The 23,987-nt window shown below is 47.4% G+C and overlaps 1 protein-coding gene across 8 annotated transcripts in view; it reads right to left on the reverse strand.

Annotated features, from left to right (window-relative positions):
- ADD2 (adducin 2) overlaps positions 1-23,987 on the reverse strand; it is a 276,848-nt gene that overhangs the window by 62,704 nt on the left and 190,157 nt on the right. For all 8 annotated transcript variants that reach the window (XM_063932099.1, XM_063932101.1, XM_063932102.1 and 5 more), the window contains 3 exons: positions 22,248-22,346; positions 7,001-7,177; positions 4,971-5,219 (listed from right to left, as the gene is read on the reverse strand). In XM_063932099.1, coding sequence (XP_063788169.1) covers positions 4,971-5,219; positions 7,001-7,177; positions 22,248-22,346 — 525 coding nt within the window. The remainder of the gene's footprint in view (positions 1-4,970; positions 5,220-7,000; positions 7,178-22,247; positions 22,347-23,987) is intronic.

Consider the following 23,987-nt stretch of genomic DNA (forward strand, 5'->3'; position numbering starts at 1 on the left):
CTGCCGAACAAAAGAACCAGGGTTTTTATTCAAGCCTGTTTGTGGTGCCGAAGCCGGATGGCTCGGTAAGACCGATTTTAAACCTAAAATCTCTGAATCTTTATTTGAAAAGGTTCAAGTTCAAGATGGAGTCCCTAAGAGCGGTGATTTCCAGCTTGGAAGAAAAGGAATTTCTGTTGTCAGTGGACATCAAGGATGCTTACTTGCATGTCCCCATTTACCCGCCACATCAAACATACCTGAGGTTTGCGGTTCAGGATTGCCAGTACCAATTCCAAACATTACCGTTCGTGCTCTCCACGACTCCGAGAATATTCACCAAGGTGATGGCGGAGATGATGGTTCTCCTTCGCAAGCAGAGAGTCAACATAATTTCATACTTGGACGATCTCCTCATAAAAGCGAGATCCAGGGACAAGTTACTCCAGAACATAACATTATCCCTGACGGTGCTTCAACAGCACGGTTGGATCATCAACTTTCCAAAATCACAATAGGAACCGACGATGAGGTTATCATTTCTGGGAATGATACTGGACACTGAGGTACAGGAAATCCGGAGCATGGTCAAACAAATTTTGAGACCACGAAAATTATCAGATTCATCAGTGCATTCGCCTGCTGGGGAAAATGGTAGCAGTTTATGAGACGCTACAATATGGCTGATTCCATGCCAGCGTTTTCCAGTGGGACCTACTGGACAAGTGGTCTGGGTCGCATCTCCACATGCATCAAAAGATAATCTTGTTGGTGAAAGCCAGAGTTTCGCTCCTGTGGTGGCTACAAATTTCTCACCTCCTGAAGGGACGCAGGTTCGGAATTCAGAACTGGATCCTGGTGACCACGGATGCAACTCTTCGAGGTTGGGGAGCAGTCATGCAAGGGGAAAGCTTCCAAGGAAGATGGTCAAGTCAGGAAACTCTTCTTCACATAAACATTCTGGAATTGAGAGCTGTGTACAACAGCCTTCATCAAGCGGCACACCTTCTTCAAGGTTGTCCCATTCAGATCCAGTCAGACAATGTAACAGCTGTAGCTTACATAAACCGTCAAGGCGGAACAAAAAGCAGAGCGGCAATGGCAGAGGTGACAAAGATACTCCTCTAGGCAGAAAGACATGCAAAAGCTCTGTCGGCAATTTTCATTCTGGAAGTGGACAACTGGGAAACAGACTTCCTCAGCAGACACGATCTCCATCCAGGAGAATGGGGCCTCCACCCAGAAGTCTTTGCGGAGGTAGCAAGTCGTTGGGGCGTTCCTCAAGTAGATATGATGGCTTCACATCTCAACAAGAAGCTTCAGAAATATTGTTCCAGGTCGAGAGACCCACAAGCAATAGCAGTGGACGCACTGGTGACCCAGTGGGTGTTTCAGTCAGTGTATCTGTTTCCTCCACTTCCACTAATTCCAAAAGTTCTCAAGATTGTCAGAAGAACAAGGATTCGAGCAATCCTCATTGCCCCAGACTGGCCAAGGAGGGCCTGGTATCCAGATCTTCAGGAATTACTACTGGAATATCCTCGGCCACTTCCTCTTTGCGAGGACCTGCTTCAGCAGGGGCCGTTAGTTTATCAAGACTTACCGTAGCTGCGTTTGACGGCATGGCTGTTGAGCGCCAGATCCTAGCCCATAAGGGTATTCCTACTGAAGTCATTCCCACACTTATTCTGGCCAGGAAAGGGGTAACGTCCAAACATTACCATCGTATTTAGAGGAAATATGTATCTTGGTGTGAATCCAAGAAGTCTCCTGCGGCGGAGTTTCAATTGGGACGGCTTCTCCTATTTCTACAGGCGGGTGTGGATGCTGGATTGAGATTAGGATCTATCACGGTCCAAATTTCGGCCTTGTCCATTTTCTTTCAGAAACAATTGGCTTCCCTTCCTGAGGTCCAGATGTTTGTGAAGGGGGTTCTGCGCATCCAACCTCCCTTTATGCCTCCTGCGGCGCCATGGGATCTTAATGTAGTGTTGCACTTCCTTAAATCGGACTGGTTTGAGCCTCTACATGAGGTGGAGTTGAAGTTTTTAACTTGGAAAGTGGTCATGTTGTTGGCCTTGGCTTCAGGCAGGCGTGTCTGAGTTAGGGGCTCTGTCTCACAAGAGTCCTTATTTGATATTTCATGAAGATAGGGCTGAACTGAGAACACGTCAGCACTTTCTTCCGAAGGTTGTATCTTCTTTCCATATCAACCAACTTGTGGTGGTGCCAGTGGCCTCTGACACCTCAGCCGTTTCCAAGTCCCTGGATGTCGTCAGGGCATTGAGGACTTATGTTACAAGAACGGCTCGAATACGGAAAACAGAATCTTCTAAGCAGACTATTGCGCGCTGGATCAAAGGTACCATTAAGCACGCTCATTCCACGGCAGGATTGCCGTTACCGACTTCGGTAAAAGCCCACTCTACTAGGAAACTGGGTTTGTCCTGGGCGGCTGCCCGGGGTGTCTCGGCATTACAAATCTGCCGAGCTGCTACTTGGTCAGGGGCAAACACGTTTGCTAAGTTCTACAAGTTTGATACCCTGGCTGCTGACGACCTTAAGTTTGGTCAGTCAGTTCTGCAGGAACAGTAGCACTTTCCCGCCCGTACTGGGAGCTTTGGTACTAAATGGACCCCAGCATCCTCTAGGACGTAAGAGAAAATAGGATTTTAATTACCTGCCGGTAAATCCTTTTCTCGTAGTCCGTAGAGGATGCTGGGCGCCCGCCCAGTGCTCCTTTTTTCCTGCAGTTTTACATTTTATCTTTTTACACAGGTTCTCATGTGTTAAGATGTTTTACAGCGGTTGCTGTTACATTAGGCATGCACGTTAGCACGGGTTATGTTTAAGGCCATGTTTGACGGCATGTTTGTTGTATGGTGTGAGCTGGTGTGAATCTCGCCACTAGTTTAATATGAATTCTTATCTCAAAGATGTCCGTCTCCTCAGGCACAGTTCCTATACTGAGGTCTGGAGGAGGGGCATAGAGGGAGGAGCCAGTTCACACTATTAAAAAGTCTTAAAGTGCCAGAGGCTCCTGCGGAACCGTCTATACCCCATGGTACTAAAATGGACCCCAGCATCCTCTACAGACTACGAGAAAAGGATTTACCGGCAGGTAATTAAAATCCTATTTTTCTGCAAAACAAATGCCCAATGCTAAGTGAGTTGCACAGGACTTGTCAGCTCACTCAAGCCAGGACACATCTGTACTAGTTAAATGCCAGCTACAGTATCAGCTAATTGGTTGCTATGGGCAACTTCTCCAATCCCAGGAGGCTTGATACATCTCACCCATTGTGCAATAGGTAGTCACTATAAAGGATGCTTTATAAATGCACCTAGAAAATGCATGGAGCATTCCTTTAAAATTTGACGTATTTAGTATTATGTCAGCAGGACCAAAACAAGGATTTTATCACCTGGGCTAAGGAAGTAATTTGGCTCCCCTTACGTAATTGGGAGTCCAGGAAATGGAAAGCTGGACCCCAGGAGAGAGCCCCAGGTGTCCGTGTGCCATTCTATGGGCCTTATTCAGGTTTAGCACACCAAAAAAGTTAGCAATTGGGCAAAATCATGTTGCACTACAGGTGGGGCAGATGTAACGTGCAGAGATATTTAGATTTGGGTGAGATGTGTTCAAACTGAAATCTAATTTGCAGTGTAGAAATTAAGCAGCCAGTATTTACCCTGCACAGAAACAATATAACCCACCCAAATCTAACTCTCTCTGCACGTTACATCTGCCCCACCTGCGTCTACTGTGTTTCAGATCCACCCCTCCAGTTACGGCCCAGATTTCAGGAGATTTAATATAATCAGACTGAACAGAGTTGACTGAACAGCAATGAAAGCTATCCAACCATCAGTCCTTGACAGCCTAGCACTGGCCTGGCCAACCAGTGGTTCTCCAGCTGTTGTGAAACTACACATCCCAGCATGCTCTGCCACAATTTTAGCATTCCCTAGTAACAAAACTGTGGAAGGGCATACTGGGACTTGTAGTTTCACAACAGCTGGAGAGCCACAGGTTGGCCAGGCCTGGTATATTACAAATGGTGGGGCCATGTCAAGGGCGTATGTAAAACTATAAGTGTGACTACAGTTATGTAGTGATGTCAGCAGTGTCAAGGGAATTTAAAGTATTATTAATAATTTGAAGGATATGTAATACGGTAGGTTGGCTTTGACAAATTAAATGTCAACAGACACTGCTTTAAAGATCGTGCAATAAATATTCCCAGTTATAAACATGTGACGCTTGGTATTGCACTGAGCTAAGAAGTCACTGAGAGTTTTTCATAAAGGTATCCACTGACTTAACCATTTCATTTATTTACAGGAAAGAAATGCCAACTGGGAAAACTGTGGCTCTGCTAGTCACAAATGAAACTACAAATCCCCAGCAACCCTTGAGTATTGTTTTGCCTGGAAGGAGACATCTCCTATACTGCAATAGAAGTATGTGACTTGTGTGTATAAGTGGTATAATGTGTGTGTGTATATCTGGTTGGGTGTGTATTTGTATATATGCGAGTGCGTGTATATGTGGCTGTGAGTGTATACCTGGACTGGGCCGAGGAGGGGCAATATAAACTTTTTCGCCTCCTGGCGTCTGGTAATAACTTACGCCCCTGCTGGAGACCAACATGTTACACAGTTATAAAATTTTGTGTGGCCTTGTGAGGCCACGCCCCTTTCTGCGGCACGCGCGCCTTCAGTAGTGGAGGAGGTGAGTTCCCCCACTTCTCCAGGACCACTTTAAGCCCTGGTAGGAACATAGGCAAATGATAATAAAAATGTGTGTATAGAATTCCTTGTGCAGGGAAGTGGATGCAGTCTGAGAGCATTCTGTCTATTAGAATTCCCTGTGAGATAATTCATTATGAGGTCTTCCAGTCTACACTGTCACGGGAATCACCATAAATGGATTGTAGTGGCACTGCGCCACAAGAGCAGGGCTCTTCCAATGTCACATGTCCCCTTACCGTGGTCTTGCTCCTTTGGCTGCTTACATTCTCCTCAGCCACATTGACTCGCAGGTAGGTGTTAGGTGTATTCAGCCAGCGGGTCTTCTCCTTCTGCTGTTTCTGGGCGTGCTGCCGTAATGTGGAAAGAGGGATACCTTCCTCTTCAAATACAAATGCAGTGACTGTAGCAGGGATCTCCACATCGCTCTTGTGTCTAGTTTTTTCTTGCACAAATGGGTGTCGGTATGTATAACCTGTGCGGTAACCCTGAAGGGGATAGATCACACTTTCAACCATTTTAGAATGAGGAAGTTAAAAACTTTCATTCAAAGTTTCCTCAGATCACAAAATACACCATGTAGATCCTTATGGGTGATAGTGATAGTATATGAACAAACGATAAGAAAAGCGCTGGTATATGGTAAAAACAATATTTAACTTTTATTTTTCTTCCCTTTTCAAAAAGGACATACTATCTAAAATTTTACACATCATATACAGATAAGCATTATGGTCTGAGGAAACTGCTGATTATTGCTTAGGTGGGGAAACGCGTCACCATACTACCGGTGGAGAGAGCAAACCACAATATCGGTAGAGAGAGCAAAGGCCGGCTGTGCGAGGAGAGCAGTGCCGCGGCATAACGGAGAGACGGAGCTGACAGAAGAAACGCAGCCCGTTCTGCCGCAGTTCACAGCGGGAGCGCCCCAGTATTAATTACATACGTACACTTACCCGCGAAGCACCACAGTACACATCAGGAGAAGGAGATCATCTCTGCTAGGGTCTACTTTTCCTGAAGCAGCTATTTCAGCAAGGGGAGCATAACATTTTATTGACAGCAGTGCATTTGCCCCAAAATGGATATAATGCATTAAAATAAGGAGCTCAAGTGGAGGCTTTTATATAACAATTGAACACATATTCCTCTGGATATGGCCCCATGAAAAGGTTATTAGCACCAGTGGGCGTGAGGACAGTGACTTTTCAAGAAACTGGTAAATACATCTTTGTATATATATATATATATATATATATTTAAATATATATATATATATATATATATATATATATATATATATATATTTATATATATATTTATATTATTTATATATAAAATTGAAAATCCACTAGCTGCTCAGAACTTTGGGTAACTGCTAAATTATGGAAAGGTATTCTTTGCTGCTGCCGAAATAACAGCTGCTATTTTAACTGATATGTGCTAAATTAACTAAATTGGACTGAACACACATTTGCTGGTGATTGTTTATAACCAATGAGCAGTAATTCATAAATTCCACTGCTGGATTTGGTTTGTTTTTTAATTGTGTTCTAATTGTTTTAATTGTATATCATGCCGGCCAGCTAATGCTTATCTATATATACCGTGTAAAATTTTAGATATTACGTCCTTTTGAAAAGGGAAGAAAAATAAAAGTAAAATATTGTTTTTACCATATACCAGCGCTTTTCTTATCGTTTGTTCATATATTTCTTATTATTTTCGGGTTGAGTTGTTCATATATTTCTTGTTATTTTCGGGTTGGGTTGTTCATATATTTCTTGTTATTTTCGGGTCGAGTATACCCGATGAAAAGCAGCAGGTATCTGGGTAACTAATAAGCGCCTGGTCATTGTTTGTTTTTTCTATATAGTGATAGTAGTCTATGCCAATCATAGTGGTGCATCCGGAGTCAGAACAAAGGACATGGGGTTCACAGTTTCAATTTGTAATAGGAGAGGCCCAAAAAGAACAACTATATAACCCCTCTGGAGTCCTAGACAAGGGATCTATTGTTTCAGAGATAGTGGATCCCCCTCTTTCAATGAGTTGCATCAAAAAACTTATATAACTTACTTAGAGATTCAATGGTTACAAAATGACACAACTATCTGATAAAAGTGTGGACATTTTTATACAAATATTGCAGGCGGGAGCAGTGTTTTTACAAATGTAAGTTGTGGTACCTTTGTCTAAAGCCTATTATTTATAGAATAATATCACATTTTTTGAGCTTATTCCTTTAGAGATAAGTATGTGCACTCACCAAATTATCCATCATTCTCATTAAGGCCTCAAACTCATGTTCCCCCAACCTGCTCTTCTGCATGGGTCCGAACATGCCTCCAGCCCAGCCGACTGTGCCCACCTCGTGTGGACGATATTTTTCCCGGTCCATCAGGATCAGGTTCTCCGGCCCTCCTGCGCTCGGCACAGCTGAGACCTTAAACAAAAAGTTGTTTTTTTTAGAAACACCCTTCATTGATTTAACACCCCCACAAATAAAAAATACCCCAAGGAGTGACGGAAGATGGGGGCTTTCAAGGTCCAGTCACCAGCAGCTCAGGTCCAAGCATCAAGCACAGTGCCCTAAGTTTTTCTAAAACTATTTTTTTTTTGTAGTTAGTTAATAGTATTTTATTTATATACTAAAATTGTTGTGTGACCGGTATACAGATGTGTTCTCTTCCAGCATTGCCGCAATGTGTACGCACAGGCACATGCATACATGGCAACGCTAAGCCACACTAAGCTGCGTATGCACTAAGCCGGGAAAGTTGTGAGTAGCCTGCCGCGATGCATGTGCATCGTGGCAAGGCGGGATAATTGGTGTGCTAGATAGTGGGGTTGAACCAGTGTCTTTTGAGGGGGCGGTCTTCAGTATGCCGGAATCCCGACAGCCGGCATACCGACACTTATTCTCCCTCGTGGGGGTCCACGACCCCCTGGAGGGAGAATAAAATAGTGGCACGCAAGGGGCTCATTTGCGCCCGCCACACTGTCGGTATGCCGGCGGTCGGGCTCCCGCGCCGGTATGCTGGTCGCCGGGAGTTCGACCGTCGGCATACCATACTACACCCTTTTGAGGACCTAACAAAGCCCCTGCAGGAATTGGATAATAAATTATGTTGCCCACACACGTACAGTAGTTACCTACCATATGCTTGGATCTCTGTCCAGTTTGGCTACATCAATTTTGGCGTCACTATGGCCTATGGAAGATTACCACATACACAGGGTAAAACTGTTTACATTTCCACTGCATTTACTAGTATGGCCGATAAAATGAAATATCCTTATTTTCAAGCTTGGTGGTTGTTTTGGGTGGTCTTGCTCAGCACTAGTTGCCCAGTACCAGCTGTAATATATCAAAGTGTGTGTACGGAGTTACTTAGATAAGTTGCCGATAGAAATGTTCTTCAGTGTTTTAATTACTTAGGGACGACAGCAATTCAATTGTTCCTCCATTTAGGTGCCCAGCGGCCGCAGAGAACACATTTTTCTCTAACGTCCTAGTGGATGCTGGGGACTCCGTAAGGACCATGGGGAACAGACGGGCTCCGCAGGAGACTGGGCACTCTAAGAAAGATTTAGTACTACTGGTGTGCTCTGGCTCCTCCCTCTATGCCCCTCCTCCAGACCTCAGTTAGAATCTGTGCCCGGCCAGAGCTGGGTGCTTTTAGTGAGCTCTCCTGAGCTTGCTAATAAGAAAGTATTTTAGTTAGGTTTTTTATTTTCAGAGAGCTTCTGCTGGCAACAGACTCTCTGCTACGTGGGACTGAGGGGAGAGAAGCAAACCTACTAACTGCGGCTAGGTTGCGCTTCTTAGGCTACTGGACGCCATTAGCTCCAGAGGGATCGAACACAGGAGCTGACCTTGTCGTCCGTTCCCGGAGCCGCGCCCCCGTCCCCCTCGCAGAGCCAGAAGTCAGAAGCCGGCGGGTTGAAGAAAGAAGACGTCGAAATCGGCGGCAGAAGACTCCTGTCTTCATATGAGGTAACGCACAGCACTGCAGCTGTGCGCCATTGCACCCACACTAACCCACACACTCCGGTCACTGTAGGGTGCAGGGCGCAGGGTGCCCTGGGCAGCAATTAGATACCTCCTGGCAAAAGCAGCATATATACAGTTGGACACTGTTATATGCATGAGCCCCCGCCATTAATTTTACACAAAATTGCGGTACAGAAGCCCGCCGCTGAGGGGGCGGGGCCTTCTTCCTCAGCACTCACCAGCGCCATTTTCTCTCCACAGCTCCGCTGAGAGGAAGCTCCCCAGGCTCTCCCCTGCAGACTCACGGTAGAAAGGATAAAAAGAGAGGGGGGGCACGTAAATTTAGTGCATTTAATATATGTACAGCAGCTACTGGGTAAACACTAAGTTACTGTGTGATTCCTGGGTCATATAGCGCTGGGGTGTGTGCTGGCATACTCTCTCTCTGTCTCTCCAAAAGGCCTTGTGGGGGTCCTGTCCTCATATAGAGCATCCCCTGTGTGTGTGGTGTGTCGGTACGCGTGTGTCGACATGTTTGACGAAGAGGGCTATGTGGAGGCAGAGCAAGTACAGATGAATGACGTGTCTCCGCCGACGGCGCCGACACCTGATTGGATGGATATGTGGAAGGTGTTAAATGATAATTTAAACTCCTTACATAAAAGGTTGGATAAAGCTGATGCCTTGGGACCGTCGGGGTCTCAGCCCATGCCTGATCCTACAGTGCAGAGACCGTCAGGGTCTCAGAAGCGCCCACTATCCAAAATGGTTGACACAGATATCGACACGGATTCTGACTCCAGTGTCGATGACGATGATGCAAAATTGCAGCCTAAAATGGCAAAAGCCATCCGCTACATGATTATAGCAATGAAGGATGTATTGCACATATCAGAGGTAAACCCTGTCCCTGACAAAAGGGTGTATATGTATGGGGAGAAAAAGCAAGAGGTGACTTTTCCCCCTTCACATGAGTTAAATGAATTATGTGAAAAAGCGTGGGATTCCCCCGATAAGAAAGTGCTGATTTCCAAAAGGTTACTTATGGCATACCCTTTCCCGCCAACGGACAGGATGCGCTGGGAATCCTCCCCTAGGGTAGATAAAGCTCTGACACGCTTATCTAAAAAGGTGGCCCTGCCGTCACAGGATACGGCCGCCCTAAAGGATCCTGCAGATAGGAAGCAGGAAAGTATCCTGAAGTCTGTTTATGCACACTCAGGTACTATACTGAGGCTGGCAATTGCGTCGGCCTGGATGTGTAGTGCTGTAGCAGCATGGACAGATAATCTGTCTGAGGAAATGGATACCTTAGACAAGGATACCATTTTACTGACCCTGGGGCATATAAAAGACGCTGTCCTACATATGAGGGATGCCCAGAGGGACATTTGCCTACTGGGCTCTAGAATAAATGCAATGTCAATTTCTGCCAGAAGGGTCCTGTGGACTCGGCAATGGACAGGTGATGCCGACTCCAAAAAGCACATGGGGGTGTTACCTTACAAGGGTGAGGAATTGTTTGGGGACAATCTCTCGGACCTAGTTTCCACAGCTACGGCTGGGAAGTCAAACTTTTTGCCATATATTCCCTCACAGCCTAAGAAAGCACCGTATTACCAAATGCAGTCCTTTCGATCACAGAGAAGTAAGAAGGTCAGAGGTGCGTCCTTTATTGCCAGAGGCAGGGGTAGAGGAAAGAAGCTGCACCATACAGCTAGTTCCCAGGAGAGGGAAAAGAATGCCTGCTACGGCTAGTTCCCAGGAGCAAAAGTCCTCCCCGGCTTCCACTAAATCCACCGCATGACGCTGGGGCTCCACAGGTGGAGCCAGGAGCGGTGGGGGCGCGTCTCCGAAATTTCAGCCACCAGTGGGTTCGCTCACATGTGGATCCCTGGGCTATACAGATTGTGTCTCAGGGATACAAGCTGGAATTCGAAGTGATGCCCCCTCGCCGTTACCTCAAATCGGCCCTGCCAGCTTCCCCCATAGAAAGGGAAGTAGTGTTAGCGGCAATTCACAAGTTATATCTCCAGCAGGTGGTGGTGAAGGTTCCCCTCCTTCAACAAGGAAGAGGATACTATTCCACAATGTTTGTGGTACCGAAACCGGACGGTTCGGTCAGACCCATATTGAATTTAAAATCCCTGAAAATTTATCTGAAAAGATTCAAGTTCAAAATGGAATCGCTCAGAGCGGTCATTGCAAGCCTGGAAGAGGGGGATTTTATGGTGTCTCTGGACATCAAGGATGCTTACTTGCATGTCCCCATTTATCCACCTCATCAGGAGTACCTCAGATTTGTGGTACAGGACTGTCATTACCAATTCCAGACGTTGCCGTTTGGGCTCTCCACGGCACCGAGAATATTTACCAAGGTAATGGCAGAAATGATGGTGCTCCTTCGAAAGCAAGGAGTCACAATTATCCCATACTTGGACGATCTCCTCATAAAGGCGAGGTCCAGAGAGCAAATTGCTAATCAGCGTAGCACACTCTCAGGAAGTGTTGCAACAGCACGGCTGGATTCTGAATATTCCAAAGTCGCAGCTGATTCCTACTACGCGTCTGCCTTTTCTGGGCATGATTCTGGACACGGACCAGAAGAAGGTGTTTCTCCCGGCGGAGAAGGCTCAAGAGCTCGTGACTCTAGTCAGAGACCTCTTAAAACCGAAACAGGTGTCGGTGCATCGCTGCACGCGAGTCCTGGGAAAGATGGTGGCATCATACGAAGCCATTCCCTTCGGCAGGTTCCAGGCGAGGATCTTTCAGTGGGATCTGTTGGACAAGTGGTCCGGATCGCATCTTCAGATGCATCGGCTGATCACCCTGTCCCCGAGGGCCAGGGTGTCTCTTCTGTGGTGGCTGCAGAGTGCTCACCTTCTCGAGGGCCGCAGGTTCAGCATACAGGACTGGGTCCTGGTGACCACGGATGCGAGCCTCCGAGGATGGGGGGCAGTCACTCAGGGAAGAAACTTCCAAGGGTTGTGGACAAGTCAGGAGGCTTGTCTGCACATAAATATCCTGGAACTGAGGGCCATATACAACGCCCTGAGTCAAGCGGAGCCTCTGCTTCGCAACCAACCGGTGCTGATTCAGTCAGACAACATCACCGCAGTGGCTCATGTAAACCGCCAGGGCGGCACAAGAAGCAGAGTGGCGATGGCAGAAGCCACCACGATTCTTCATTGGGCGGAGAATCACGTGCAAGCACTGTCAGCAGTGTTCATTCCGGGAGTGGACAACTGGGAAGCAGACTTCCTCAGCAGGCACGACCTCCACCCGGGAGAGTGGGGACTTCATCACGAAGTCTTCACTCAGATTACAAATCGATGGGAACTGCCACAGGTGGACATGATGGCGTCCCGTCTCAACAAAAAGCTACAAAGGTATTGCGCCAGGTCAAGAGACCCTCAGGCGATAGCTGTGGACGCCCTGGTAACACCGTGGGTGTTCTAGTCGGTCTATGTGTTTCCTCCTCTTCCTCTCATACCCAAGGTGCTGAGAATCGTAAGAAAAAGAGGAGTGAGAACAATACTCATTGTTCCAGATTGGCCAAGAAGGACTTGGTACCCGGAACTGCAAGAAATGCTCACAGAGGACCCATGGCCTCTGCCTTTCAGACAGGACCTGTTGCAACAGGGGCCCTGTCTGTTCCAAGACTTACCGCGGCTGCGTTTGACGGCATGGCGGTTGAACGCAGGATCCTAGCGGAAAAAGGCATTCCAGATGATGTTATTCCTACGCTGATAAAGGCTAGGAAGGACGTGACAGCAAAACACTATCACCGTATATGGCGAAAATATGTTGCCTGGTGTGAGGCCAGGAAGGCCCCTACAGAGGAATTCCAGCTGGGCCGGTTCCTGCACTTCCTACAGTCTGGAGTGACTATGGGCCTGAAGTTGGGGTCCATAAAGGTCCAGATTTCGGCCCTATCCATTTTCTTTCAAAAGGAACTGGCTTCTCTTCCTGAAGTTCAGACGTTTGTTAAGGGAGTGCTGCATATTCAGCCCTCTTTTGTGCCACCAGTGGCACCTTGGGATCTCAACGTGGTGTTGGGTTTCCTGAAATCCCACTGGTTTGAGCCACTTAAGACCGTGGAGCTAAAGTATCTCACGTGGAAGGTGGTCATGTTATTGGCCTTAGCTTCGGCTAGGCGTGTGTCAGAATTGGCGGCTTTGTCATGTAAAAGCCCCTATCTGGTTTTCCATATGGACAGGGCAGAATTACGGACTCGTCCGCAATTTCTGCCGAAAGTGGTGTCATCTTTTAATTTGAACCAACCTATTGTGGTGCCTGCGGCTACTCGTGACTTGGAGGATTCCAAGTTGCTTGATGTAGTCAGGGCTTTGAAGATCTATGTAGCCAGGACGGCTGGAGTCAGGAAGACTGACTCGCTGTTTATCCTGTATGCATCCAACAAGCTGGGTGCTCCTGCTTCAAAGCAAACTATTGCTCGCTGGATCTGTAGCACGATTCAGCAGGCTCATTCTGCGGCTGGATTGCCGCATCCAAAATCAGTTAAAAGCCCATTCCACAAGGAAAGTGGGCTCTTCTTGGGCGGCTGCCCGAGGGGTCTCGGCATTACAGCTTTGCCGAATAGCTACTTGGTCGGGTTCAAACACATTTGCTAAGTTCTACAAGTTTGATACCCTGGCTGAGGAGGACCTTGTGTTTGCCCATTCGGTGCTGCAGAGTCATCCAGAGCAGAGCACTCTCCCGCCCGTTTGGGAGCTTTGGTATAATCCCCATGGTCCTTACGGAGTCCCCAGCATCCACTAGGACGTTAGAGAAAATAAGATTTTACTCACCGGTAAATCTATTTCTCGTAGTCCGTAGTGGATGCTGGGCGCCCGTCCCAAGTGCGGACTTTCTGCAATACGTGTATATAGTTATTGCTTAATAAAGGGTTACGTTATGTTGGCATCCATTGTTGATGCTCTATTGTTGTTCATACTGTTGACTGGGTAAGTTATCACAAGTTATACGGTGTGATTGGTGTGGCTGGTATGAGTCTTACCCTGGATTCCAAAATCCTTTCCTTGTAATGTCAGCTCTTCCGGGCACAGTTTCCTTAACTAAGGTCTGGAGGAGGGGCATAGAGGGAGGAGCCAGTGCACACCAGTAGTACTAAATCTTTCTTAGAGTGCCCAGTCTCCTGCGGAGCCCGTCTGTTCCCCATGGTCCTTACGGAGTCCCCAGCATCCACTACGGACTACGAGAAATAGATTTACCGGTGAGTAAAATCTTATTTTTTCTCGCAGCCACCTGAGGTGCGAGAAAAACACATGTTGAAACTGGGCGACCAAACCAGGGAGTATAGATGGGTTTAGCCGTTTTAGACGGCTAAACCCGGTCTGTTTGGGCGCAGCGTGTATGGGCGCCCAAACACAATTGAATAGTGACAATTGTTTGGGCGTCTAAAAAGTCCAGTTTAGACAGGATTTTTAGACGCCTAAAACAATTGAATCGGCCCCATACTGTCAAAATTTTGTTTCCACAAGGATTTCTGTAAACATTGCTAGGCTTTGAGTTTTGTCAGACAAGCTAATCTTTTTTCAGTTAGAAAAGCGCCTTTGCTTGTAGAGCTCAATCGCTCCCATGCTGGGGCACTGACATGAATGGGGAACACTTCTCTCTTATAACACAGTATCACAGAGCAAATGCTGCATGTCCCATCTTCAAAGCTTAATAGCTCCTGTGTGACAGGGGAGGAGTATAGTATGTGGTAGGGGTGGTATTCATGTGACCGCCGGTCAGCTGACCGACAGTCACATGACTTCCTCCACCATCCCGATGGCTCGCTATCCCGATGGTCGGCATGCCGACCAACAGGGACTATTTCCACTCGTGGGTGTCCACGACACCCATACAGTGGGAATAGAACCCGTGGCGACCGCAGCGAGCCCGCAAGGGGCTTGCTGCACTCGCCCCTCCCCGCCGGGATCCCGGCGTCGGTATGCTGCTGGGATCCCGGCGTCGGTAAGCTGACCGCCGGTCAGCCGTACTACACCCTGTGGAAGGGATACTCTCTTGAAATAGAAAGCTTCACTGACATCCCAAGCAACGGTACCCGGTAATGTACATAGGCACGGTTAGGACTCTTGGCCAGAAATGTGGAACTGTGGCAGCTTGCATTACAAATATTGGATTAAAAATAAGTATTTCTCTTTAGGACTATTGCTAATTTTGCCAATTTTCTGCATCTGTTTTTCGAGTAATTCTCTTCTTAATGCAGTATCTACAGTGTATGTTTAAAGGTAAAAGAACTATACACATATACAAGAATATACAATTTAGGAAGTGATTCAGAGTATATGTCTAGGGAGAGACTCCGAGTATGGGGGTAATTCAGACCTGATCGCTCGCTAGCTGTTTTTTGCAGCGCTGCGATCAGATAGTCGCCGCCTACAGGGGAGTGTATTTTAGCTGTGCAAGTGTGCGATCGCATGTGCAGCTGAGCGGTCCAAAAAGCTTTGTGCAGTTTCTGAGTTGCCCAGAACTTACTCAGCCACTGCGATCACTTCAGCCTGTCTGGGGCCGGAATTGACGTCAGACACCCGCCCTGCAAACGCTTGGACACGCCTGCGATTTTCCAACCACTCCCAGAAAACGGTCAGTTGCCACCCACAAACGCCTTCTTCCTGTCAATCGCCTTGCGATCAGCTGTGCGAATGGATTCTTTGTAAAACCCATCGCACAGCACTGATCCGCTGTGTACCCATATGACGCGCCTGCGCATTGTGGTGCATACGCATGCGCAGTTCTGATCTGATCGCAGTGCTGCAAAAAACGCTAGCGAGCGATCAAGTCTGAATTACCCCCCATAGGTCTATAAATAATGATGTCACGATATACTTTATGAGATTGAAGGTCAGTCCCACTGAGACCTAAAATGCCATAATCACTGTGACAAAATGAATGAGTTAAAAAGGCAGTGCCACTGTGTAGCGCAATCTAATGACAATTACAGTACCTATTTTATAGCCTATAAAATCCCTGAGGGGCAACTGACCAAATTAACAGGAAGCCACAAAATGTTTAGTGTTGAACACATGAGAGAGGGGGACATGCATAATTCAGTACTATCGAGAACCAGTGTTCTCCTATGTATCTTGGCCATGCAGTAATGAATGCTGTGACAGTTGTAGGAATTCAGTGTGACACTAATCATTCTGCAAGAAATGGAAACAGTTATGAAATGAATATACACTATGGGGGAGATGTACTAAGCCTTGAAAAGTAATACATTTCATGGTGATAAAGTACCAGCCAATCGGCTCCTAACTGCCATGTCACAGGCTGGGTTTGAAAAAGGACAGGAGCTGGTTGGTTGGTAATTTATCACTTTATCAATGCTTAGTACATCTCCCCCTATGTCCGTTATGATACTATAGGGTCTATTCATAAAGCAGTGAAAAGTGTGGAGAAGTGAGCAAATGGAGAAGTTGCCCATGGCAACCAATCAGCATTGAAGTAACATTTATAATTTCTCTAACGTCCTAAGTGGATGCTGGGGACTCCGTAAGGACCATGGGGATTAGCGGCTCCGCAGGAGACTGGGCACAACTATAAAGAAAGCTTTTAGACTACTGGCGTGCACTGGCTCCTCCCACTAAGACCCTCCTCCAGACCTCAGTTAGATTCTTGTGCCCGGCTGAGCTGGATGCACACTAGGGGCTCTCCTGAGCACCTAGAAAGAAAGTATATTTAGGTTTTTTATTTTCAGTGAGATCTGCTGGCAACAGACTCACTGCAGCGAGGGACTAAGGGGAGAAGAAGCGAACCTACCTAACAGGTGGTAGTTTGGGCTTCTTAGGCTACTGGACACCATTAGCTCCAGAGGGATCGACCGCAGGACCCGACCTTGGTGTTCGTTCCCGGAGCCGCGCCGCCGTCCCCCTTACAGAGCCAGAAGCACGAAGACGGTCCGGAAAATCGGTGGCAGAAGACTTCGGTCTTCACCAAGGTAGCGCACAGCACTGCAGCTGTGCGCCATTGCTCCTCATGTACACCTCACACTTCGGTCACTGATGGGTGCAGGGCGCTGGGGGGGGCGCCCTGAGGGCAATAATAACACCTTGGCTGGCAAAATATACATCATATATAGTCCTAGAGGCTATATAGATGTAAAATTACCCCTGCCAGTATTACAGAAAAAGCGGGAGAAAGGCGGGGCTTCTCCCTCAGCACACTGGCGCCATTTTTCCCTCACAGTTCCGCTGGAAGGAAGCTCCCTGGCTCACCCCTGCAGTCTGAATACTACAGAAGGGTAAAAAAGAGAGGGGGGGCACTAAATTTAGGCGCAGTATAGATATTATATATATATAATATATATAAAAAAGCAGCTATAGGGAAAACACTCATAGATAGTTGGATCCCAGTGTTATATAGCGCTCTGGTGTGTGCTGGCATACTCTCTCTCTGTCTCCCCAAAGGGCTTTGTGGGGTCCTGTCCTCTGTCAGAGCATTCCCTGTGTGTTTGCGGTGTGTCGGTACGGCTGTGTCGACATGTTTGATGAGGAGGCTTATGTGGAGGCGGAGCAGATGCCTGTAAATGTGATGTCACCCCCTGCGGGGTCGACACCTGAGTGGATGGTGCTGTGGAAGGAATTACGTGATAGTGTCGACTCCTTACATAAATGGTTCGACGACATACCAAATGTGGGACAGCCGGCTTCTCAGCCTGTGCCTGCCCAGGCGTCTCAGAAACCATCAGGGGCTCTAAAACGCCCGCTACCTCAGATGGTTGACACAGATGTCGACACGGATACTGACTCCAGTGTCGACGACGATGAGACTAATGTAACTTCCAGTAGGGCCACACGTTACATGATTGAGGCAATGAAAAATGTGTTGCACATTTCTGATGTTACCCCCGGTACCACAAAAAAGGGTATAATGTTTGGAGAGAAAAAACTACCAGTAGCTTTTCCTCCATCTGAAGAATTAAATGAAGTGTGTGAAGAAGCGTGGGCTTCCCCTGATAAAAAGATGGTAATCTCTAAGAGGTTACTAATGGCGTACCCTTTCCCTCCAGAGGATAGGTCACGCTGGGAAGTATCACCTAGGGTGGATAAAGCGCTCACACGCTTGTCAAAGAAGGTGGCACTACCGTCTCCGGATACGGCCGCCCTGAAGGAATCTGCTGATAGAAAACAGGAGGCTATCCTGAAATCTATATATACACACACAGGTGTGATACTGAGACCGGCTATAGCTTCAGCCTGGATGTGCAGTGCTGCTGCTGCGTGGTCAGATTCCCTGTCAGAAAATATAGATACCCTAGACAGGGACACTATTTTGCTAAACGTAGAGCATATCAAAGACGCACTTTTATACATGAGGGATGCACAGAGGGATATTTGCCGGCTGGCATCCAAAATTAGTGCAATGTCCATTTCTGCCAGGAGAGGGTTATGGACTCGGCAGTGGACAGGTGATGCAGATTCCAAACGACACATGGAAGTTCTGCCTTATAAGGGTGAGGAATTGTTCGGGGACGGTCTCTCGGACCTCGTTTCCACAGCAACAGCTGGGAAGTCTACATTTTTACCCCATGTTCCCTCACAACCAAAGAAAGCACCGTATTATCAGGTACAGTCCTTTCGGCCCAATAGGGGCAAACGGGTTAAAGGCGCGTCCTTTCTGCCCAGAGGCAGAGGTAGGGGGAAAAAGCTGCAGCATACAGCCAGTTCCCAGGAGCAAAAGTCCTCCCCCGCTTCCTCTAAGTCCACGGCATGACGCTGGGGCTCCACAGGCGGAGCCAGGTGCGGTGGGGGCCCGTCTCAAACATTTCAGCAATCAGTGGGCTTGCTCACGGGTGGATCCCTGGATCCTTCAAGTAGTATCTCAGGGGTACAAACTGGAATTCGAGACGTCTCCCCCCCCCCCCGCCGTTTCCTCAAATCTGCCTTGCCAACCACTCCCTCAGGCAGGGAGGCAGTGTTACAGGCAATTCACAAGCTGTATTCACAACAAGTGATAGTAAAGGTGCCCCTACTTCAACAAGGAAGGGGTTACTATTCCACAATGTTTGTGGTACCGAAACCGGACGGTTCGGTGAGACCCATTTAAAATTTGAAATCCTTGAACACATATATAAAAAAATTCAAGTTCAAGATGGAATCGCTCAGGGCGGTTATTGCAAGCCTGGACGAGGGAGATTACATGGTATCGCTGGACATCAAGGATGCTTGCCTGCATGTCCCCATTTACCATCCTCACCAGGAGTACCTCAGATTTGTGGTACAAGATTGTCATTACCAATTCCAGACGTTGCCGTTCGGTCTCTCCACGGCTCCGAGGGTCTTTACCAAGGTAATGGCGGAAATGATGATACTCCTTCGAAGGAAGGGAGTTTTAATTATCCCGTACTTGGACGATCTCCTGATAAAGGCGAGGTCCAGAGAGCAGTTGTTGGTAGGGGTAGCACTATCTCAGGAAGTGCTACAACAGCACGGCTGGATTCTAAACATTCCAAAGTCACAGCTGGTCCCTACGACACGCCTGCAGTTCCTAGGGATGGTTCTGGACACAGAACAGAGAAAAGCGTTTCTCCCGGAGGAAAAGGCCAAGGAGCTGTCATCTCTAGTCAGAGGCCTCCTAAAAACCAAAACAGGTGTCGGTGCATCATTGCACGCGGATCCTGGGAAAAATGGTAGCTTCCTACGAAGCGATTCCATTCGGCAGGTTTCATGCAAGAACCTTTCAGTGGGACCTGTTGGACAAGTGGTCCGGATCGCATTTTCAGATGCATCGTCTGATAACCCTGTCTCCAAGAACAAGGGTGTCTCTGCTGTGGTGGCTGCAGAGTGCTCATCTTCTGGAGGGCCGCAGATTCGGCATACAGGACTGGGTCCTGGTGACCACTGATGCCAGACTTCGAGGCTGGGGAGCAGTCACACAGGGACGAAACTTCCAAGGACTATGGTCAAGTCAGGAGACTTCCCTGCACATAAATATTCTGGAACTAAGGGCCATTTACAATGCCCTAAGTCAGGCAAAACCCCTGCTTCAAAACCAGCCGGTACTGATCCAGTCAGACAACATCACGGCGGTCGCCCATGTAAATCGACAGGGCAGCACGAGAAGCAGGACGGCGATGGCAGAAGCCACAAGGATTCTCCGATGGGCGGAGAATCACGTGTTAGCACTGTCAGCAGTGTTCATTCCGGGAGTGGACAACTGGGAAGCAGACTTCCTCAGCAGGCACGACCTCCACCCGGGAGAGTGGGGACTTCATCCAGAAGTCTTTCAAATGATTGTAAATCAGTGGGAAAAACCACAGGTGGACATGATGGCGTCCCGCCTAAACAAAAAGCTAGAAAAATATAGCGCCAGGTCGAGAGTCCCGCAGGCGATAGCTGTGGACGCTCTGGTAACACCGTGGGTGTACCGATCGGTTTATGTGTTCCCTCCTCTTCCTCTCATACCAAAGGTACTGAGGATAATAAGGAGAAGAGGAGTAAGAACTATACTCATTGTTCCGGATTGTCCAAGAAGAGCGTGGTACCCGGAACTTCAAGAAATGATGTCAGGGGACCCATGGCCTCTACCGCTCAGACAGGACCTGCTGCAGCAGGGGCCCTGTCTGTTCCAAGACTTACCGCGGCTGCGTTTGACGGCATGGCGGTTGAACACCGGATCCTGAAGGAAAAGGGCATTCCGGAGGAAGTCATTCCTACGCTGATAAAAGCTAGGAAAGAAGTAACCGCAAACCATTATCACCGCATATGGCGAAAATATGTTGCGTGGTGTGAGGCCAGGAAGGCTCCAACGGAAGAATTTCAGCTGGGCCGATTCCTGCACTTCCTACAGTCAGGGGTGACTATGGGCCTTAAATTGGGCTCCATTAAGGTCCAGATTTCGGCTCTATCGATTTTCTTCCAGAGAGAATTGGCTTCACTACCTGAAGTTCAGACTTTTGTTAAGGGAGTGCTACATATTCAGCCCCCTTTTGTGCCTCCAGTGGCACCTTGGGATCTCAACGTGGTGTTGGATTTCCTAAAGTCACATTGGTTTGAGCCACTTAAAACCGTGGATTTGAAATATCTCACGTGGAAAGTGGTCATGTTGTTGGCCTTGGCTTCCGCCAGGCGTGTTTCAGAATTGGCGGCTTTGTCATGTAAAAGCCCTTATCTGATTTTCCATATGGATAGGGCAGAATTGAGGACTCGTCCCCAGTTTCTCCCCAAAGTGGTATCAGCTTTTCATCTGAACCAACCTATCGTGGTGCCTGCGGCTACAAATGACTTGGAGGCTTCCAAGTTGTTGGATGTAGTCAGGGCCCTGAAAATATATGTTTCCAGGACGGCTGGAGTCAGGAAGACTGACTCGCTCTTTATCCTGTATGCGCCCAACAAGTTGGGTGCACCTGCTTCTAAGCAGACTATTGCTCGCTGGATCTGCAGTACGATTCAGCTTGCACATTCTACGGCTGGACTGCCGCATCCTAAATCAGTGACAGCCCATTCCACGAGGAAAGTGGGCTCTTCTTGGGCGGCTGCCCGAGGGGTCTCGGCTCTTCAACTTTGCCGAGCTGCAACTTGGTCAGGGGCAAACACGTTTGCAAAGTTCTACAAATTTGATACCCTGGCTGAGGAGGACCTTGAGTTCTCTCATTCGGTGCTGCAGAGTCATCCGCACTCTCCCGCCCGTTTGGGAGCTTTGGTATAATCCCCATGGTCCTTACGGAGTCCCCAGCATCCACTTAGGACGTTAGAGAAAATAAGAATTTACTCACCGGTAATTCTATTTCTCATAGTCCGTAGTGGATGCTGGGCGCCCATCCCAAGTGCGGATTGTCTGCAATACTTGTATATAGTTATTGCTTAACTAAAGGGTTATTGTTGAGCTATCTGTTGAGAGGCTCAGTTGTTATCATGCTGTTAACTGGGTATTGTATCACGAGTTATACGGTGTGATTGGTGTGGCTGGTATGAATCTTACCCGGGGTTCAAAATCCTTCCTTATTGTGTCAGCTCTTCCGGGCACAGTATCCTAACTGAGGTCTGGAGGAGGGTCTTAGTGGGAGGAGCCAGTGCACACCAGTAGTCTAAAAGCTTTCTTTATAGTTGTGCCCAGTCTCCTGCGGAGCCGCTAATCCCCATGGTCCTTACGGAGTCCCCAGCATCCACTACGGACTATGAGAAATAGAATTACCGGTGAGTAAATTCTTATTTTTCATACTATACAATTGTACGGAGCAGCTGATTGGTTGCCATGGGCAACTTCTCCACAGGCTCACTTCTCCACTCTTTTCAATGCTTCATGAATAGACCACTATGGGGTAAATTAATGAATCAGTGATAAGAGTGAAGAAGTGAGCCAGTGGAGAAGTTGCCCATGGCAACCAATCAGCTGCTCTGTATAATTTTATAGTATGCAAATTATAAATGTTACTTCAATGCTGATTGGTTGCCATGGGCAACTTCTCCACTGGCTCACTTCTTCACTCTTATCACTGATTCATACATTTACCCCATTATTTGTACTTTAACTCTGTAACACCACGTACCTGTATATCACAGGCCGCCTGCAGGTGGAAGATTTTGTAGAAAGCTTCCTCAACAGTTTCACCTAGTGCAACAACCCCGTGATTCCGCAAGATGAGAACCTGGGGACGATGAAGTACAAAGTGTAAGATACTTGGGCAGAGCTGACCCAGACCAATTTAGTGACCTAGGCAACATTTTGTCTGTTGCCGCCCCCCCCCCCCTCCCTCATGTGGAGGCTTTTGCGCGCGTCCGCACACATCAAAAAGCGGCATGGTGCTCACAGAAGGGGTGTAGTTTCATGGAAGGGCATTAGGGGGATAAGCATATAGTAGAGGGTGCAAAGTTAGGATGTAAGGGCACTGTATAGAGTGCAGGGTTAGGGGTAAGGACACACTAGTGGGAGTAGTGGGTGCAGGGTTAGTGGGGTAAGGACACAGTAGTGGGATATAAGGCTGCATAGTGAAGGTCAGAGTAGCACAGTGCTGTGACAATAGTATGTGGATGCAATTCTGTGGGGTTCACAGGACAGGGCAGAATATTGGGGTGCCAGGGAGAGGGGGAAGTTGTAGGGCATTATTGGCTTATAACGTAGACAGGACAGATAACTGGAGTGCAGAGTACAGTGCAGGGAGAATATAGTACAGAGAGGATGTGTACAGAGAAATAGAGATAAAGAGGAACAGAAAGTGACAGACAGCAGTGAGAACAGGACAGGAACAGGAATAATAGGAGACAAAGAGGAAAGATAGCTGTGAGCAAAGAGCTATATAGAGAACAGATTGCACAAAGGTCACAAAGGGAGAGCTGCAGCACAGTTTGAAGAGATGCAAGGGCAGTTTGACATGGTGGCTGCGTATTAAACCCGCCCCACTAACCCACCCTGCGGAGTCCTGGGAATCAGTGCTCTGCGCTGCTGCTTCTCTCTGGGATATCCGCTGCCAGGCCACTCTCCCTGTGACAGGTGCCAGTGGGCTGACTGCAAGTGCATCACATATATATATTCACACACCTATACACAAACATAAAGTTACACATACAGTACAGATATAGTCACACACATACAGGTGCACACACACTGTACATACAGTCACACTTATACGCATACATACATACATACATACATACATACATACATACATATATGCTGTCACACACATAGGGCCAGATGCATCATCGCCTGGAAAGTGATAAAATGGAGAGTGAAAAAGTACCAGCCAATCAGCTCCTGACATTTTTCAAACACAGCCTGTGACATGGTAGTTAGGAGCTGATTGGCTGCCACTTTTTCACTCTCCATTTTATCACTTTCCAAGCGATGATGCACCTAGCCCATAGTCCCATACGTATGTACAGTCAATCACATACCGTACAAACAGCAACACACATACAGCTACACACTTACACATATATACATATGGTCACATATAGTGATAAACGTACAGTATACTGTACTATATACATACATGCAGCCACACTCATACACATATATACTGTACATACAGCCACACACACTTAGAACCATATATGCATACAGCCACACATTTATACATATGTATACACACAGTCACACAATTATACACACAGCCAAACACTTATACACATATATACACACCTATAAACATATATCACACAGCCACACACTTATATACATATATACACACCCAGCCACACACTTATACATATATATGTATATATATATATATATATATACACACACACATACACACAGCCACACACCTATACACATAAACACACACAAT

This window comes from Pseudophryne corroboree, chromosome 6 (assembly GCF_028390025.1).
Source record: "Pseudophryne corroboree isolate aPseCor3 chromosome 6, aPseCor3.hap2, whole genome shotgun sequence".
Taxonomy (NCBI): domain Eukaryota; kingdom Metazoa; phylum Chordata; class Amphibia; order Anura; family Myobatrachidae; genus Pseudophryne; species Pseudophryne corroboree.